General features: G+C 55.3%; 1 protein-coding gene across 3 annotated transcripts; it reads left to right on the forward strand.

Moving 5' to 3' along the window:
• The first annotated feature begins 1036 nt into the window (after positions 1-1036).
• GSS (glutathione synthetase) lies at positions 1037-14103 on the forward strand. Of its 3 annotated transcripts, none has more exons than XM_055721659.1 (13): positions 1037-1069; positions 1458-1594; positions 2872-3017; positions 4454-4529; positions 5057-5196; positions 5355-5471; positions 5931-6011; positions 7247-7324; positions 9565-9631; positions 10298-10492; positions 10687-10768; positions 11097-11286; positions 12492-14103. In XM_055721659.1, the coding sequence occupies exons 2-13, from the start codon at positions 1466-1468 to the stop codon at positions 12613-12615; spliced, it is 1425 nt and encodes a 474-aa protein (XP_055577634.1). In that variant the 5' UTR covers positions 1037-1069; positions 1458-1465; the 3' UTR covers positions 12616-14103. The 3 variants fall into 3 exon arrangements, 2 of the variants coding, with proteins under 2 accessions (XP_055577634.1, XP_055577636.1); XM_055721661.1 differs by lacking the exon at positions 1037-1069 and having other exon boundaries at positions 1378-1594; positions 12492-12619; positions 13695-14103; XR_008734081.1 differs by lacking the exon at positions 1037-1069 and having other exon boundaries at positions 1379-1594; positions 12492-12691; positions 13695-14103.
• The last annotated feature ends 256 nt before the right edge of the window (positions 14104-14359 follow it).

Below are 14359 nucleotides of genomic sequence, written 5' to 3' on the forward strand. Positions count from 1 at the left end.
GAAATGAGAGCAGGGAGCAACCCTATCTCTTGAAGAACCCAGACAGTCAGTGTAAATACACATCTAAAGTGGGAGAAAACTATCAGCTTGCATTATGCCCCAGGGCGTGCCAGAGCCCGCCGAGCGCCTCCCACCGCAGCATGGCACCCAGCCACGGACACCCTGGCCCACCGGGGCACCCAACAACCTCTCTGGGGACACCAGGGGGAGATCTGCGATGGGGGCTGCCAGTGGGCTGGGCTGATCGAGGTGCCCCTGGCCACCCCTTCTCCAGGCCCTGCCGGCGCCGCGCTGCAAAGGGCAATGAACGTGTCGAAGAAATGGGAAACGTGAAGATGTGGCCAGTATTGGTTCAGTTTGGGTTCCTTCATTCCCAAAGCCGGGCCCATGGTCCCTCTGCCTTCCCCCGCCTGGCAAGGGGCGGATTTCACTGCTGCGAAGGCAGGAGCTGACACCGCTCCAGCGGGTGAGGATGTGCCGGCCCTTAACACAAGACGCTTCCCGCTGCTTTCGGCTCGCAGCTGCCTCCAGCAGGTGCCGGGGGCCTGCAGCAGGCACAGAGTAGACCACACACGGCGGGACCCCCTGGGCACCTCCACCAGATTTCCCCCAGAGCCTGCATGGCCCTGGGGTCTTGTGTCCCTTCCGCGGGGATGATGTCATTACGAGTGGCAACAACCCGGTTAGCACTGTGCAGCGCCGCAGAGGAGGGGTTTCATTCGCCTGAGACCTCGCTGCGGCCGAGCACCCCCAGTGCCCACCTCCCCGAGCCTACCGGAAGTCCCGCACTCCCGCCAGCGCTGCTTCCGCCCGCCTGACGTCACAGCGTGACGCCACACGTCGCCGTGACGCAGCCCCGCGGCCGGGAGCACGCCCCCTTGCTGCAGCACGCATGCGCGCTCTCCACACCTCCCGCAGCCCCACCCCCGGTCACTGCATTGGCACGCCGTGGCGGCGCCTCCCACACTGATAGGACGGCTGCGCTGCCAATCTGTCTCGGGGCGGAAGGGCTGTCCAATCGCGTGATGGCGGGCGGGGCGGGCCGGGCCGGAGCGGCGGGTCGGAGCAGGTAGGCGGCTGGCGGGGCACGGGGCTCGGTGAGGGGCTGCGGCCGCCCCCTCGGGCCGCCCCGCTGCTGCCCCCCGGGCGAGCGGTGTCGCAGCCCGGTGCTGCGCAGGCCCCTGGGAATCCCGCACGGGCCTCCCTGGGGCGAGCGGTGGCAGCCTGCGGTGCCGGCTCCTGAGCCGGGGCTCGGCCGGGGGGCTCGGGCCTGCCCGGCCGGCACACCCCGCGAGCTCGGCGGGGGGCGGAGGTGCCTTTATCCGGCGCGGGGCCGGGCTGGGCGGCGGGGGCGGTGCGGAACGCTGGGTCGCCGGCCCCACGGGGAGGCAGGGCCGGGCTGCCGCCCGGGGGAGAGGCGCTGGGGGCCGGGGGTGACCGCCGCTCTGCCCCCTCAGCGCTGGCCATGGCTGCGCCGTGGGAGGACGTGCTGCGGAACGAGCCGGCCATCCGGGAGGCCGCGTCGGTGGCCGTGGATGCGGCGCTGCTGGAGGGCGTGCTGATGCGGACCGAGCGGGAGCCCAACGCGTCGGATGTGAGTGCCAGAGCGGAGTCACGGGACGTGCTCGGTCCTGGCCGGGGTGTGAGTCAGCAGAGCCGGAGGAGCCGGCTGCCTCCCGCGGTTTGCTGAGCCCTCGGCCGTGTGCGATCGCCTGGACACCTGGCTGAGGCACGAGTGACCTGGGGGCGATAACTCACACCCAGGCTGAGGCATGAGTGACCTTGGGGTTGGTAACTCACACCCTGTCCTGCTGATGAGCGCATCTCCCCCGAGAGAAAATTCGGGAAATTGCCAGGAGCCCCACGTGTGTGTGGTGGTGGTAGTTCATTCCTCTCCCAGCCTCTCGCCACCCATGTGATCCTTTGAACCAGGGGAGCATCTCTTGGAAGGGCCTCTGGTTTCGGTGTGCTCCCAGCCGAAGGCAGCCTTTTCCCCATACCTGGGACAAGGCGACTGGGGCAGCCGATGCCGTGGGATTACCTCTGGTGAATGTCTGGCAGCTGGTGGCGGTGAGGGCACTGATGGGGGGCTTAGCCTGTTCGAGAGGAATGCTGTGAAGGATCTCAGAAGGAAGAAGTACCCCTGTGCAAGAGGGGTGGGATACCACTGGGGGTGGGACACCACTGGGGATGGGTCCCTGAGGAGCCAGCCTGCGGGCTGTCAGAGGTACAAGCAGGGAGGTCTCCACCACAGGGGCTGCTCCTTAATGTCAACCCCATGGTCAGGTCAGGGCTGTGATGGAACCTCGAAGGACGAGAGGAATAAGGAGCCTGGGAGGAGAGGCCAAACACACAGGAGAGACCCAAATAAGGGACAGACCCTTGTTTCATGTAAAAATCAAGGTGAATCGGGAACCTCTGTCTGGTGTAGTCTTTGGCTTTGAGGGTGGTTTTGTACCTGAGCTGTGGGGTGAGCCAGGGGCCCAGAGTCACCCTTGGGACTCAGTGAGCAGGGATCAAAAGAATCAACTCTGGTGGCCAAAATTTAGGACTGGCATGTTCACATTTTCTCTCAAACTGAAGTGTTTTGGACATGGTGCTCTACAGTTAAGGTGGAAACAGAACATCTTTCAAAGGAAAGCACTCAGTCCAGCTTGAATTCTGGAGCAGCTGCTCCTGCCTCCGCAGCACCCTGTGGACAAACTCCTCAAAAGTCAGGGGTCACCAGGGTTTGAGGCCATGTGTCTGTCCAGGGCACACCGAAGAGGGCGGCTGGGGGTGGCTTCAGCCTTCAGGCAAGCAGAGAAAGCACCTCTTTACCGCCACTTAAACTGCATAGACCTGACTGCTCTGCTGCATCCTTGTTTGCAGGTGGTGAATTATGCTCCCTTCACACTGCTCCCATCTGCAGTACCAAGTGCCCTGTTTGAACAAGCCTACGCTGTTCAGCAAGATTTTAACCTGCTGGTGGATGCTATTAGTCAAAACAAAGAATTCCTAGAGAATACTCTGGCCAGGTAACTTTCTTGCATGTTGCGTTTTAATGAAATATTTTAAATGCAAAGCATTTATCACCTTCGGAGCATTGTTACCTGCCATCCATTCAAGTCCTGCAAGCTGAGGCCAGCACTCCTGTTCTCTGTGCAGAAATTGTCTCCTTTGCTGCATTATTTGTCCTAAGATCAATTTCCATCAAGTCTCCATCTTTTGAGGTCTCCTTGGGCCTCAGAAGATGGGACATCTGGCCAAGAGTTGACTCCCTGCAATGGTCTTTAACTTTGCCAGTGTTTCAGGTCTGTGAATTCTTACTTGTGAGCCTTAAATTCAAATTGCTGGAGTCTTCTTTGAGTCCTGGATTTAGTAGTTTCTTTTAGTTTTTGTTTTGCATCTGTGTGTGGCTGGCTGATAACCACCAGCTCTCCTGCCTGCCCGCAGTTAGGAAGAGAAAGTGTTTGTTCCTTCCCCCATACCTGCTTCTGGTCAGTCACCCCATGTCCCCTGCTTTTCCAGCCGTTACAGGAAGGTGACCCGCAAGCTCTGAGTGCTGAAGGACTGCTCAGCTCTGGCTCATGAACTCTGCTGGATTTATCTGTGGCTGTTGCCCTGTGCTGGAGCACCCATCCCTGACTGTGGCACCCATAATCTACACAGCTGTTGCTTCCACAAAATTAATTTCCCTTCCTGCTTCCCGTTCTGTGCTGCCTGTCTGTGCAGGTGCTGCTGGCTTTCTGGCACCAGAACAGAGCAAAGGAAACTGTTTTCCAGCGTCCTCCTTGTTTTGCTGAAGCCTGGCCCCTCAGAACTGTGTAATGCTTGTGCCTGTTCCATAGCCAGCTGCAAACAGAGCTTGTGGGGGCATTTTTATACCTGTGGTTAAGAAACGCAGCGCCTGCCCTGTGCTGTCTCCTGTGCAGTGTCTCAGGGCAGCTCCTTGGAGATGCTGCTCTCAGTCAGCTCGGGGGTTTGGGACCCTGAAGAAAAGACAGACCTATTCTGGCAGGGCCACTGAACACTTCGCACCACAGTGTGTGGGATTTGGAGCCCAACAGGACGGGGAATTTGATGAAACGTGTGAAGCTTCTATGAGCTGTGTGTGCAGGCACAGACACACCTCTGATTTCTTTCCTGTTTCTACAGAATTCTGCTGCATGTCTTTGCTTTTGCTTGTCCTGTCCCTCTGCCCTGCAAGTGAGTCATCTCTGCACAGCGGTGCTTTTCACAGGGCTGTACTGAGCAAACCAGATTTGAGTTACAGTTTTGTGCTGTGGCCCTTGTTGAGGAGTGCATTCGTGGTGAGGTGCTTAACGGTGCTGTAGGACTTGGTCTAGGCACAGCCCTGCTGTTTGTGCTGGAGAATGTCCTTGGTAACATTTTTTTTTTCTGGAGAGGAGTTAATTTTCTTGTTCCTCTGTGACAGTGTAAGGGGGCTGATCTGGTCTGTCTTTCTCTCTAGCACCATCAAGGTGGATGACTTCACAGCTCGGCTCTTCAGAATCCACATGCAAGTTTTGGAGGAAGGCTTGGCTCAGGTACCTTGGCAGGAGGCCCCAGTGGTCAGCAGCTGTGCGGAGGGTTGCCCGGTCTCTGTCTGCAGGCTTGCTGGTGTGGGCTTTGAACTGTCCTGTAGTCAGGCTGGTTGCTCCCTACGCTTCAATGTCTTGGTTACAGCCTGTGAGCTCAGGACCTTGTCTTGTTTGGCAGTCATGCGCTTTGGTTAGTGCTGCTGGAAACAGGCCTTGACTGGAAGGGTTTATGTGGTTTGTCTTTGCCCTCTGGGAGCCTCAGGAGAGCGCAAGGACGTGTGCCGTGTTGGGGCATGTGCTGGACAGGCAGTCCCTGCAGAAGCTCCTTTACTCTGACAAGTGGTGTTAACTTTGGAGTACTGAGGGCCGTGGGCCCTGAGCAAGGACCAAAGCGCACACAGACACGTCTTGCAGAGGTTTTATCAAAATGAAGGTGTCTGGATCTGGCCCAGGAGGATTCTGAAGTGAGATCATCAAAGGGGTTTACAGTTAAAGGCAACGGGAGAACCCACTTCACTTCCCTTCTGTTTCAGTCTGTGTTTTTAGGCATAAACCGCTCCGATTACATGTTTGACTGTGGGGTGGATGGGACACCGGCTCTGAAGCAAATAGAAATAAACACCATTGCTGCCAGCTTTGGAGGCCTCACCTCCCGCACTGCGGCGGTCCATGGGTAAGGGAGCATCTCTGGCCCATGCCACCAGACGCTGCAGCAGCTGTACTGTGTGGCCTGCTGCACTTCATGTCTTTGTGTGGTCTCCAAACTCCTGCTCCCTAGGTCTGGCTGGGGGCTGTCATGACATTTACAGCTTTTCTTATTTTGTTCCACAGGCGGGTGTTAAAAGTGCTGGGAAAGACTAAGGAGGCATCACGCCTGCTGCCCAACAACCCATCGAAAGGGCTTGCCTTGGGTATTGCAAAAGCCTGGGAGCTCTACGGTTCTCAAAGGTAAGGAGAGAGGAGGTACTCTAGGCTGGATTATCTTGTCTCCCCTGGGGATGGACATGTTTGGTTTTGAAACTGCACTTTCTGAAAGATGCCTGCTTTCTAGACAAGCTGCTCTCGAAAAGCCTGTGGCACCCTGGGAAGAGCAATGCAGTTGTCTTAGTGGGCGAGGTTGCTGCGCCACAAAGGCAGAGAGGTGCAGAGGGACCCTGGAGGAGCTGTGTGGTTCAACAGCCCTGCACAGAACTTACTTTGCCTCCTGCCTTTGTACTTATGCCCCGCACTGGTTTGTAATTGCACAGGATCAGTACTGCTTTCTGTTTGCACGCTGACCTGTAGAAACACTGGAGAAAACAAGCAGGAGCAGTGCAGGAAGTCTGGATCACAGAGGTCAAAAGCTGGTGATCCTGGGCGCATTTGGAGTGTATCTGGGTTTAATGATGTCCTTGGTATCTCTTCCAGTGCTGTGGTGATGTTTCTGGTGGAAGAAGTCCAAAGGAACATTTTTGATCAGCGATGTGTAGAAAATGAGCTTTGGAACAGGTAAAGATTGAATTTTCCTGGGATGGGAAAGGAAGGAGATGGTACAGCTTTGGAAAAGGGAAGCAGAATGGACCGCTGTCAGGTCATGGTGTTTCCCTCAAGGCAGCTTGTGGGGAGTCTCCAGGCCCTCCAGCAGGCACAGTGAGTTGGCCGGAGCATAGGGGCAGGCCAGGGAAAGATGGAGAATCGACATGCTTTCTACTTTTGTCACATACTCAAGGCTAAAGTCAAAACACTTCATAGTTTCTGGGACTGTGGGCGAGCATATTTTGGTATGTAACAGTGGGCAGCTGTTGTCTTGGACTTATTTCTGTGGTCTGTTGTGCAGCCCTCTTCAGCATTCCTTCAGTAGGCCCCTGTCTAGCCTCAGCACCCACCTTTGTCTTCTCACCAACCTCCCAAAGCCTCTCACCAGCAATTTGCTGGAAATACTAGCAGCTATCAAAGCCTCTGGTCTCCAGGGCTGACTCCTTGCTGATTTTGTGCCTGTGTAGTCCTCAGAGCTGCACCAGTGGTACCTTTGCTGTGGACCAGGTCTCTTAGGTGAAACAATAAGGAGCAGAGTGGGGTTAATGAGGGTCCTGCTTGCTCTCTGGCTTCGGATTGGGCACAGCATATTTCATAAAAGCTTAATTAATGAAGTTTCAAACCCACTGAGGGCAGAAGCCAGGTGAAAGATCTGGGCAAAGCAAGCAGCGCAGCAGTGGAGTACAGGACTCTGGAGAAGGAGGTGTTTTGAGAATGTCTAGCCCTGAGCCCGTGCTGAGCAGCGGGAGGTGTTTTGGGCTGTCTCCCGATCAGCAGGTCCACAGTGCCACTGTGTGGAGGAAGGACTGTAAAGCGTGAAGGAGGTAAAACGCAGGAAGTCCCTGCCTGAATGCAGCTCTTGGTTTTGAAGCCAGCAGTGGATGAATCTGTTGTGTAGGAATAAAAAAATCCAAAATACCGACTTTTCTTAGAAACACTTTAGGAGTGGAAAGGTGAGTATGGGCAAATCCAAGGTATTCAGGCACGTGTTCTGCTTCCTACAGTATTTGGGCTGGAAACGTAGGGCAGGTGCTAAAAACAGGGACTGGTTTGGCCTCTAGGATTCCTCTGGCTCTTTAGTACAAAGCCTGAGGTTATTTGTAAAGGAGCCTACAGATCCTCCTTGATGTTGCTGCTGCTTCTGCCTGTGATTTCCAACTCGAGTAACTATGCCCAGCCTGGTGACTATCCCACTCCTCTTTTAACAGGAACATTCGGGTCATCAGGAAGCGATTCAGAGATGTGTTTGAAAAGGGGTCTCTGGATGATGCCAAGAGGCTGTATATGTGAGTATGAACCAAGGTGCGCATTCCTGGCTGTGCACTGGGCACACAGGGCTGTAAATGGGAATTGTCAGCCAAAGCTGGTGGTATGTTTTGAGCGTAAATAGTGACTTTCTGAGAAAGCAGTTCTCTTCTGTGCTGCAGCCTGCTGCTGCTTGCTTCCCCTTAGAGCTGGAATGTTTTTGTTTTCACAGTGGTGAGATTTTGCATACACACATCAGTCCCTTACAGCTGGAAACATAATTTCCCTCCTTCAAGCCACAGCCTTCACAGCTCTGTGGGATCTCGACTTCCTCCACATACATCTGCTACAAAAAGTCCTGGCTATTTCAGAGGCTTCCACAAAGACATTTCCTGTTTACTGTTCACGTGATGCTCTGCTAGTGGGAGTTGGGCTGGGTTATTAGTGCTAGAGGAGGAAGCATTACATGTCCTTATGGTATCTGTTGGTTTTGAATGCACTCAGCATCTTGCCTGCTCCCTGTGGAGGCCAGGACATGCGGGTTGCAGACTCCAAGTGCTGGCAGTTTGTCCCCAAGTGTGACATTTGTCCTATTCCCAAGTAATGGGCTTGGAGCTGTACAGCCCTAAAGGAAGATTTGGTTTCATGCCATTTATTTTTTTTTTGCTGTAGTTAGACTGTTTTTTCCATGGTTTGACCTTTGGTGCTTCTGCTATGTTTAATTAGCAAATACATTTTTATAGCCGAACAGTTAAGGGGAAAGTGTATCCCACTGTTCTTCCTCCAGAGCATCCTCTCCTCTTACTGGTGAATGCCTTTAAAATTACACTGCCTGGCTGCCAGCAGGTGCTGTGCTGCTTTCCCTGACCACGCACTGTTTGTGTAGCCAAAGCTTGGGTGTGTGGTGCTACAGGTATGCTGATGGCCCTGCCCTGGCGGGATAGTTTGGTGCCTGGGCAGGTTGTTGAGTTGATGTCCTGCCTTGAATTGCCACTGGAGAAGGACTGTGTTTCAGCTTCAAGAATCTTGTAGGTCTGGCTCCTGGTGGCAAAAGCTACTAAAAAGTTAGGTTCTTGGTTCCCTGCTGGACTGGGTGCCTAAATTACTAAGACTTTGGTTAGTCAAGGCAGAGGCCAGATGTGAGCTCCCTGTGTCTCGGAACAGGGCAAGCCAGCTGGGGTGTAGATGACACCAAGCTAGGGTGGAGTATTGATCTGCGTGAAGGCAGGAAGGCTCTGTAGGGGTGTTGGGCAGGCTGGACCAGTGGGCCAAGGCCAATTGTATGAGGTTTAACAAGGCTCAGTGCCGGGTCCTCCTGCATGTGGGTCACAACAACCCCACACAATGCTACAGGCTTGGGGCAGAGTGGCTGGAAAGCTGCCTGGCTGGAAAGGACCTGGGAGTGCTGGTTGGCAGCTGGCTGAACATGAGCCAGCAGTGTGCCCAGGTGGCCAAGGAGGCCAACAGCATCCTGGCTTGTATCTGAAACAGGGTGGCCAGCAGGGCCAGGGCAGTGCCCATCCCCCTGTGCTCACACTGGTGCAGCCGCATTGCAAACCCTGTGTGCAGAATTGGGCCCCTTGCTCCAGGAGGGACATGGAGGGGCTGGAGTGTGTCCAGGGACAGGCAGCAGGGCTGGGGAAGGGGCTGGGGCACAAGTCTGATGGAGAGCAGCGGGGGGGGGGGGGGGGGCTGGTGGGGTTCAGCCTGGAGAAAAGGAGGCTTGGGGGGGACCTTATTGCTCTCTACAACTACCTGAAAGGGGCTGTACAGGTGGGGGTCAGTCTCTGCTCCCAGGTAACAAGCTATAGGACAAGAGGAAATCGCCTCAAGTTGCACCAGGGGAGGTTTAGACTGGATATTAGGAAATTTTTTTTCACAGCGAGGGCAGCCTGTGCCAGTGCTTGGCCACCCAGGGAGGTGGTGGAGTCCCCACCCCTGGAGGTGTTTAAAACACGCACCGATGCGGTGCCTGGGGACATGGGTCAGCGGTGGGCTTGGCAGTGCTGGGCTAACGGCTGGACTTGATCTCAAAGGTCTTTTCCAACCTGAATGATTCTATGATTCAATGGAGAGGAGCCAGGGCTTGCAGCCCTCTTCTGCTTCTGGCTGGCTTTGCCAGAGAAAGAACAACCCAGGATACTAAGGAGAAGGGGCAAATGCTGTAACACGTGTCCTGCCTGACCCCATTGCAGCCCCCTTGTGCGGGGGGGGGGGGGGGTCGGGCAGAGGCGGGCACTGGCTGGCCTGGTTCTGTGAGTGCTTCTGGTTTCTGTTGCAGGGACGGCCAGGAGGTAGCAGTGGTGTACTACAGAGAGGGCTACGTGCCAAAGAACTACGACCAGCAGGTCAGTACTGCCCACTCTGCTCCAGGAAGCCGCCCACGCTGTGGCCTTGCTTGGCGAGTTTGAAATGCCCCGTGATCCCAGGGGCATCTCTCCCGTCCTGGATGGGGTTAGCCCTGTCCGGCATGGCTGACAGCTTGGGGAGCTGTGATTCCACAGTGCAGGGAGGTGTCCCTGGCACTCGCACAGTAAGAGACGTGAGTGGCTTGCTTCTGCAGTAACCACTCGTGTGGTGACCTCGTACTGCAGCACCGAATCGCTTCTGGACAGTATGGGTTATAACACAGGTATTAGCGCCTGCTTAAAGGGTTTGTACTTGATCTACAGGTCACACTCTGTCCTCTGCTAGGGCTATTAGGCTGCAGGTAATAATAATACAGACCAGAGCGTACTGTTGTCTGGGGGTGGCAGCACTGGACAGGCTGGGAAAGGGGGTGCAGGCAAAGACAGTGGGCTAACCTGGCTGTGCTGTTTCCAGAGGTGGGAAATCCATGTATGCATGTCTCCTTGTTTCTGGGGTGCTTTTCCACCCCCCATCCCTGCCAGGCTGAGAAGGAGGAGGCAATCATACATCAATAACTGAACAGAAAAGAGTGGAGAAAAAACTTTTTTATTCCCACCTTTCTTTTCTTTTATGCTGACAGGATGGTTTCTCTCCTTCTGTTTCAGAACTGGGAGGCACGGTTGTTGCTGGAGAGATCAAGGGCAGTGAAGTGCCCTGACATTGCTACCCAACTCGCAGGCACCAAGAAGGTGCAGCAGGAGCTGAGCCGGCCAGGGACACTGGAGAGGTTACTGCCCGGCCGTGCCGAGGCTGTCGCCCGAATAAGAGCAACATTTGCTGGACTCTATTCCCTGGATGTGGTGAGTGTGAGGGGGGCTGGAGCAGGAGTGAACATGCAGGTGTGTGCTTGGCCTGTGTAATGTTTCTCTTTGGTTAAGAAGAGAGGGGGCTTTGTTGTGGTCCCTGGGGGACCCTGTTGATCCTGCTCAGAGAGGTCTGTTGAGGAGCCCCTGTTCCTTCCTGATGCTTTGCTGTTGCCGTCCTTTCCTGCCAGGGCGAAGAGGGTGACAAGATAGCTGCTACAGCTATTGCTGACCCCGACCGGTTTGTGCTGAAGCCACAGCGAGAAGGTGGAGGTACGAACTGGACTGGGTCTGTGTGGGTTTTTGTCACGGTTCATGCTGTATCCAGGAGAGGCAGTAGCTCTGTGATGGCCCCTGGTCCTGTGCCGAGGAATAAAAGGTGGGGTGGCTTGTAGCTGCTTGGAGCGGCTTGTAGCTGTGGGAACTAGTCATGGCAGTAGGGTAGTGGTGCCTCCAGGGCAGGAGCTCCCTAGGCCCCAGAGCTGGTGGGGGGGGGGCCCAGGCAGCACAGGGGGAGGTGAAGGCTGGGTCTCTTTGGGCTGCTGGGGCCAATGGTTTCTGCTGTGCTGGGAAGTGCTCGACTTGCTGATTTTGTTGTCAGGGAACAACCTCTACGGTGAAGAGCTCAGGCAGGTTCTGGAGAAGATCAGGGACAGCCCTGAGAGAACCTCCTACATCTTGATGGATAAGATCAAACCACAGCCAACAATGAATTACTTGCTGAGGGCTCACAGTCCCCTACAAGTGTCTGAATGTATCTCGGAGCTTGGTATTTTTGGTGTCTATGTCAGGTGAGAAATGTACTTGTGTTATGGGGTGGTTACCTGCTCCAGCCAGTGCTTGGGTGGGGAGCATTTTCCCCTCTGCACTTGTGGTTACTGGTGTAACAGCCACATGGAACCGGTGCATCTCATCCTAGATTTCTGGGAGCACTCCTCAGGTTCTGGAGGCAGCCACGTGCTCCTCTGAAGCCCTGGCGATCTCAGAAATACCTGAAGGCTTAATGCGGTCCTACTCAGCTCTAAATAGCTGCTGCTTTTGTTTAAAACCCTCGCGGGCCCATGGAAATGTTTCCATAGCTTATAAATTAAAGTCCTTCTTATACAATTTTAGAAACAGATGTACTCTGGCAGCGTTCTGAACCCGACACGGCTTGTGTGCAGAGCAATCGGACCAGAATGGCCCAGCTGAGGAAAGGCGTTGTTGCTGGCAGGCACAAAACAGGCGCAGCTCTGTGGTCGGCAGAGGCCCCTGCGTTACCCCTGGGGCTGTCACCTGTGGTTACCTGCCCTGTGCTGGGCAGCGTTGGGGTGTAACCCCAGCCCGTAACTAAGTATAAGCACCAGGCAGCTGCTCGCTCACTCCCCCAGCCCCCAGAGGGACAGGGAGAAGAACGGGGAAGGAATGTAAAACTTGAGGGTTGAGATAAGAACAGTTTAATAATTGAAATGAAGCAATTATTATTATTGGTAGTAGTAGTATTATAACAATTATAATGAAAAGGAGGGAGAAAGTGAGAGGAACGAAATCCAAAGGGAAGGGAGAAAACAACCCAAGTGATGCACCGTGCAGCTGCTCCCCGCCGCTGGCCGATGCCCAGCCAGTCCCCGAGCAGTGACCGGCCCGTCCCAGCCAGCTCCCCCCGTTTCCATCCTGAGCACGATGCTCTGTGCAACGGGACATGCCTCTGGCCAGGCCGGGGCAGCTGTCCTGGCTCTGCTCCCTCCCAGTGTCCCGTGCCCCTCCAGCCCTCTGGCTGGCAAAGCCTGAGAAACCACAAAATCCTGACTTAGTATAAACATCACCGAGTAACAACCAAAACATCGGTGTGTTATCGACATTGTTCTCAGACCATATCCAAAACACAGCTACTAAGAAGAAACTTAACTCTATCCCACTGAAACCAGGACAGGCAGGGAACACGGATCAAATTGTCCAAGATGAAATGCCCTAAGCTTTCTGCTCTGCAGGTGCTCAGTTGCCCTTTTCTTTGCAGACAGGGCAAGGAGATGGTGATGAACGAGGCTGCCGGCCACCTCCTGCGGACAAAGGCGATCGAGCATGCAGACGGCGGGGTAGCAGCTGGTGTGGCAGTGTTGGACACTCCTTACCTGGTGTGAGGAGGTGATGCCCTATCCCACCCGCCTCACTGTGCTTCCTGAACAGCTGATCTACTACAGGGATGTTCTCCTGAAGGTGTGCTTACTGAGGTCTGATGTGTTGGGGTCTGTGAGGAGGGACTGTGTGGACGCAACCGCTCAAACATCCCACGTGCCAGCCCCAGCTTCTCTGCAATTCCTCCTGCAGGAAGAAGGGACTTCCTTGCTCTGCCTGCTCAGGGGGCCCTGCCCAGAGCGCATCCCAGCTGTGACCTCCCAGGACTGCACTGGTCCGGGTGTTCCCTTGGGGGCTAGCCTGCGGCCAGGAGTACGTACAGCAAAGCTGAATGGTGAACGTGCCACAACAGGCACTTTTGCTGTTCCCAGTTTCGTGCTCCTGGATGCTGCATTATTTCTGGAGACGCGCAAACCCAAAGCCTATAGAACGGGAGGAGAAAATTGGGATATATAAGGCTTCATCCTTGGGATTTGTGGCCCAGTGCCTCAGTGCTTTCCAGGTTAAAGAGGGGAGCCCAGCGCCATGTGTCCATGGCTCCTCCAGCCCTCCTTCAGGTGCTGCCGCTGCCCCCATTTCTACTTTTCCCTGTGCCTGAGGATCCTCGGGATTCCTGCGCAAGGGACAGCTGCCCTGGTGTAATTTGCCAGAGGGCCTGATGCTTGCTTTTGCTTTGCCCAGCTCCTGGTTTGTTGGACTGGGTACTCATGCCAGACAGTGCCTCTGTGCTACGCAAGGCAAGCGACAGTGCAGAACGCATCTGGGAGGGCTGTGTCTGCTCCCAGTGCCTCCTGCAGCCTTGTCCAACAGATCCCCGCAGGCTGGCATAAGAAGCCCTCAACAATGGTGGCAGATCCCAACATGCTGGTGAATTGAACCCCTGAGGGCTTGTGCCGGTGCATCCCACTGCCCTTTAGGCACTGCGTGTGGCACATGCAGCCCAAGAGCGGTGTCAGGGATGGGAGGTGATGACATCCAAGAGTGGACGTCAGCAGCGGGAGCTTTGTGGTGAGGAGGGAAAGGAGTCGCAGGAGAGGCTGAGTGGGACCAGCACCAGCAGATGGCGAGATGTGTCTCCCTCTAGGTTTTATGACTCGGTGGGAACAGCGCAGCGACATGGAGGATCAGGACTCTCCTTCCCGAGGTGTTCTGCCTCCTCAGCCAAACAGTTCAAGGGGAAACATAAAAGATGCATCTTCCTGGCAGTGCCGTGGTAAAGCGCCCAGGCAGCCTCAGCTCCACCCTTTTAGTGACACCAGAGAGAAGCAGTGTAAAGCCAGTATTCCTGAAGAAAGAATGTGCCAATTGACAGACCTGCACCCTGCTGAGCGCATTGCCGCTGTCACTGCGGCTGTGCTGTGTGCTTCAAATCATCCGTCTTTCACCTTGGAGAATTCAGCTGTGTAAGTGTGACAATCTACGGTTCTGGGGGGTTGTTTTGATGGGGGATTGGTTACCCCCAGCCAGAGATTAAAATGTACGTGCAATCTGAATGTTGTTCTTGAGCCAGTTTTGTCTGAGAGAGGATGCGAAGGGGAGAGGTTTGCCTCCTCCCTGGCCAGGCGAGGCTTCTGGGCAGGTGTTCACCGGCGCGTGGCCCTTTCGTGTACCTTTGCACCAGGGACGGCTGAAGACAACCCCCCAGTTTCTGCTCCGGTTGCTGTAAGGCTGCACAGCGCTGTGTTGGAGGCATGTCCTGGCACTCTGCAGTGCTGGCCCAGTGCAACCAGTGGGTGGAGGGGTGCTGGG

This window comes from Falco cherrug, chromosome 10 (genome assembly GCF_023634085.1).
Source record: "Falco cherrug isolate bFalChe1 chromosome 10, bFalChe1.pri, whole genome shotgun sequence".
NCBI lineage: Eukaryota > Metazoa > Chordata > Aves > Falconiformes > Falconidae > Falco > Falco cherrug.